At 46.0% G+C, this 4,871-nt stretch overlaps 1 protein-coding gene across 1 annotated transcript in view; it reads left to right on the forward strand.

Annotated features, from left to right (window-relative positions):
• Positions 1-1,169: 1,169 nt before the first annotated feature.
• The window catches only part of CMTR1 (cap methyltransferase 1), a 27,242-nt gene continuing 23,540 nt past the window's right edge, over positions 1,170-4,871 (forward strand). The window contains exons 1-2 of the mRNA XM_017806724.1: positions 1,170-1,272; positions 2,797-2,941. Of these exons, the coding sequence (XP_017662213.1) occupies positions 2,812-2,941 (130 nt within the window). The 5' untranslated portion in view covers positions 1,170-1,272; positions 2,797-2,811. The remainder of the gene's footprint in view (positions 1,273-2,796; positions 2,942-4,871) is intronic.

The raw sequence follows: 4,871 nt of genomic DNA on the forward strand, positions 1-4,871 counted from the left end.
GCCTTAGCAACAACTGTCATTTAACTTTGCAGGACATGTAACAGGCAAATTAATACTCCAGCTGTGCCCCTCTCCCCCCAGGTAAAGTCTGGGTTTTCTTTTCCAAAGGTGTATTCTGACTAGTCAATGTTTTATTTCCTCCTTGTCCTTCCCTCCTCCTGGTCCCTTTTGCCATAACTTGACCTAATCAAACACAACAAACAGCAACACAAACAGCAACTAGATAATCTTGAACTACACTTCTCAAGTAGGATCCTCCTATCCTTTGGTGTTACCATGTTTGCTTTTGTTTTTGAGACTAAGCATTCAGGCCTGTGTGCTGAGCTGTATGTCCCCAGGTTTACAGCTTAATGCAAAGTACAAGGCAGCTTACAGAATCACATAATCACTGTGGTTGGAAAAGACCTCTGAGATCATCGAGTCCAACCTTTGACCTAACACCACCCTGCCAAGCAGACCATAGCACTGAGTGCCATGAACAGCCTTTCCTTAAACACCTCCAGGGGCGGTGACTCCACCACCTCCCTGGGCAGTCCGTTTCAGTGTCCAATCACCCTTTCTGTGAAGAAATTCCTCCTGATGCCCAACCTAAACCTCCCCTGGCGCAGGTCGAGGCCATGTCCTCTTGTCCTGTCTCTAGGTGCCGAGGAGAAGAGGCCGACCCCACCTGGCTACAACCTCCTTTCAGGTAGTTGTAGAGAGTGACGAGGTCACCCCTGAACCTCCTCCAGGATGAACAACCCCAGCTCCGGATACGACACACGACAGACACACGTTTACCCATCCAACATATTTAAAAAAAAAAAAAAAAAAATATCTGGCACTTCACATCGCATCCCGCTACATTCGCACACCTCCCGGGACTGCCCCCGGCCCGCCTGCGGGATCGGGCGGTGCGTCACTGCCGCGCGCCGGCGGGCCGGGCAGGCCCCGCGCGAGGGGCGGGACGGAGGCGGGGCCGGCGCCGCGTCCGAGCGGGGAAACGAAAGCAGGAGCGGCGGCCTCCCGTCCTTCCCCCGCCGTGTTCTACAAGCCGGAGCCCTCCGGAGCCCACCCCGGCCGGTGCTGCCGCCACTGCCGCCCGCTCCAGCGCAGCGCTGCCCGCGGGCCCCGGCCGTGTGCGAGTCAGCGTGGGGCGCGGCCGCCAGCGGTTCCCGCGGGCTCCCTCCCCCCGGGCGGCTCCGCGGCTCGGCCCCGGCACCGGGGGCTGCGGTGCGGGTGGTGCGGTGAGGGTCCGGAGAAGAGCAGGAGAACTGGTGAAGGGTCTGGAGGGTAAGTGATGTGAGGAGTGGGTGGGGGTGTTCAGTCTGGAGAAAAGGAGGCTCGGGGGGACTTTATTGCTGTCTACGACTGCCTGAGAGAAGGTTGTAGCCAGGTAGGGTCGGCCTCTTCTGCCAGCCAGCAGGCGACAGGAGGAGAGGACATGGCCTCAGGGTGCACCAGCGGAGGTTTAGGTTGGACATCAGGAGGAGTCCCTTACCAGAAAGGATGATGTGACATTGGAATGGGCTGCCCAGGGAGGTGCTGGAGTCGCATTCCCTGGAGGTGTTTAAGGAAAGACTGGATGTGGCACTTGTTGCTGTGGTCTAGTTCACACGGTGCTGTTCGGCCATAGGTTGGACTCGATGATCTCAGAGGTCTTTTCCAACCTAATTGATTCTGTGGTTCTGTGCGAGGCCGGCTGGGAGCGCCCCGCGGGCACATCGGTGGTGCAGCAGAGGGCCTCCCGACGGACTGACTTTGCCCTTAATTTTTCTTGGTTTGAAATCTGTCAGGAAGGCAGATGCAGTGAGCGACTCTTAGTGGGGTTCTCTAGAGGGAGCTGTCGGGGGTAAACTAAGAGCATGTTAGCCTAATAAGAGACTATCTCAGAAAAAATAGAAAATGGCCAGTTTGTTAGAAGCAGGGGAAAAAGCAAAACCCTAAATTGAGGCAAGAGCAGATAAAGGTGAGTTGTCTGTAACAGAATTTCTTGTAGAATGGAAAAGATTTTCTAGCCATAGTGCAGTGACGTTATGGGATCATTTTGCAGTCAGGATTGTGGGGATGAATAAAGCTTTTGGCCTTAAACGGCCCTGTATGTGCTTGCGGAAATAAGTTAGATAACAGAGGGTTTGAATTGGTGACCTGGGGCACCATTTCTAGCCCAGTGTTCCTATGTAGAATAATAAACACCAATAGGGGTTTAATTGTTTGTTGTTTTTTTTTTTTTTGTTCAATAACAGGGAGGTTTTAGCTAGCGTGCTAAGTGTTTCTGCCTTTTAATTTTCACCTGCTTTCCTGTTTCTTGGTTCTTGTACTCTGCAGGCCTTCCCAGCTGGCTTCTGTTAACTCTGTCTTAAGCGTTTGTCTTTTCTCTGGGTTTATGTGAAATTTATCAGCCACACTTAGAAGCTTCTTATCTTGCCAGTGATTTCCGGTGAAAAACACACCCCCACCCCCAACTGGAGCACACATGTTTAATAATGTTCTGTTACAAAAGTCATGTAGGAAAGCTCCTTTATTAATTAACATTTCCAGAGGTGAGGTCAGAGTTGTTCAGAGTCTCTTGTGAGAAACTGGTTCCACCTTGCACATTCTCCATTAGATTGATCTTTCATTTTACTCAACCACACCAAAAAATGTGTCTTTGATTCAGTAGTAGTAATAATCAACTGTCATGTAGTTAAGTTATCTAAATAAATTTGAGAAGCATAATAGCGAGCAGTCCATAAAATGATCTATGTCACTATGCTGCTGTACCTTACAGAAAGTTAATTTGCTTAATGTTTGCCAAGTGTGATTATCTTCTTTCAGCATTTCAGCAAAAAAATGAAGAGAAGGACAGAACCCGAGTTTAGCAGCCCCCAAAATAAGCAGAAGAAGAGGCTGGAAGATTTGGGATTAACCCTCAGTTCTACTTCAGATGATGAAAATCAATTTAGTAATCATACTACTCAAGGTAAGATTGGAGATTTTGTATATGTTGCTGCAGGGAATCTAAGTAATAACTAGGAGTTAAACCTACATCTCTTAAATCCTAATTGATAGCCAGAACTTCAAGAGAATGCTCTCTCTTTAGAATAAACCTACATTATTTCTTTTCACAGCCTTGAATTGGTGTGATTTTTTTTTTTAAGCTTTTTTAAAATCTCATGTAAACATTTTGATCTGGGAATTGTATGAATTCAGACGTATAAAATCGAGTTTGAGGTAGATGAAGTGTGCATCATCCAAAGCTATAAAGATTCTTGTGATATATGAGCAGCATTGATCTTTTAAGTCCCAGCAGCTATTTCTGGTTTGGAGACTCGGTAGTGAGGAGTTATGGATGTTGTACCAGAAAGAACCATTGCAATCTTAATTTTGTCTAAAAAATAGAAAGAAATTGTTAATCTTACCATATTTTTGCAGATGGGAGAAATTGAGATGAACACAAAGGGGCAGGTTGATTTAGGCTCCTACATTGTATCACCATTTCTTTTGCTGGCTCAGTGTGATTTTTTTGGGGGAAAGAGGGGAATTGTGAGAGCTCACAAGTGTTTCATTTCAGAAAGAAAATCTGTTTCAGAGTTAACTAATTGCCTGCTTTTTGTTGGAGTGTGCTTTCTCACCTGGAGCTTGGGGTATACCAAAGACGAGGCGAGTGCTCCACACAGTTGGTATCGGTGTTGCAGGATGCTTTAAACTCTCTCGGGATGGTACTTCAGTTTGCCTCCCAGTCATGCCTGCTGCTTCTGAGTCTTGAGATTTCTTGTGGTATTGAGGTGTTAGTGAGGAAGGGCCTGAACACATGAAGAAACCTTCCTCTGGTGAAAATGGAAAGGGATGTGCGTGGGAATAAGTAGGTCGGTCTGTGAGTAGCTGCAGTTGCAGGGTATTATTGTGTGTGTACCTGATTGGCAAGGCCCCAGGTGAGTGAGGAGGTCAGAGGTGCAGGTTGTGAGAGCTGGGGTAGGGAATGCTCGGTGCACTCAGGGCTGAGCTAAACAACTCAAAGTTTTTTTCATTTTTTCCCCCCTTTTGATTAATGAGTTCATAAATGGGTCAAAACAGGCTGTGACCCTTAGTGTTTAAGAAACAAGTTGATACAGTTCTAGAACAAGGTTTTAGGTAGCATAAATTGTTTAATAGCCCATTACACCCATTGCGGTTTCTGGGTAAAGAAGGGAGTTCAGGGGAAAGAACTGATTTGAGATCTGATCTCAGCTGAGCACGGCCTAGCAAATATTAAAAACAAGAAGAGTTGTGAGCAGACTTCCTTAAGACTTATGTAGTGGCTATTGTGTTTAAGGCACATTATGGATCTCTGGAAAATAAGACACAGCTCAAAAGCAGGCAGCAAAGTTAATTGAAGCTGTGTATTGAAGAACCAGAATGCTGTAACTGACCCCAGAGCAAAAGTCCTTTGTGAGCCTGTTCTTAGCTATGAACTTTGTGAAGGATAGAGAAATGTAGCATGTGTGACAGATGTTTGAAAATGAAGATGGGTATAGAATGTTGCAAACGCAAGTTGAATTGTAGCCTTCCTTCTCTGAACTGGAAGCCTCTAAGGTTGATACTGTAAAACTCTAGTGTAGTAGTTATGTGGGGACACAAGTCCTGACTCTTAAAAACTGATAGTTCAGCAACAAGTTCTGAGGATGCACTGAAAGGATTTTTTAACTACAGTCATATATTTCACGGTGGTGTCATTCATTTTCACTTCATTTTTTTTGTAATGGCCTTTTTTTGCTAATTTTTCAGCTATTTCCTGTTACTTCACTGATGCTCAGTTTTCCAGAACAGGAAAATAGAGAGATCTATGAGTTGAGAGAAATAGTCTGGTTTCTCTTAAATTAGACAAACGTAAGAGAAGTTCAGTCCCTTTTGAGGTGATTATAATGTCTCTT

Source organism: Lepidothrix coronata, unplaced genomic scaffold, assembly GCF_001604755.1.
Source record: "Lepidothrix coronata isolate B3197 unplaced genomic scaffold, Lepidothrix_coronata-1.0 Scaffold16, whole genome shotgun sequence".
In the NCBI taxonomy this organism is placed as follows: Eukaryota; Metazoa; Chordata; class Aves; order Passeriformes; family Pipridae; genus Lepidothrix; species Lepidothrix coronata.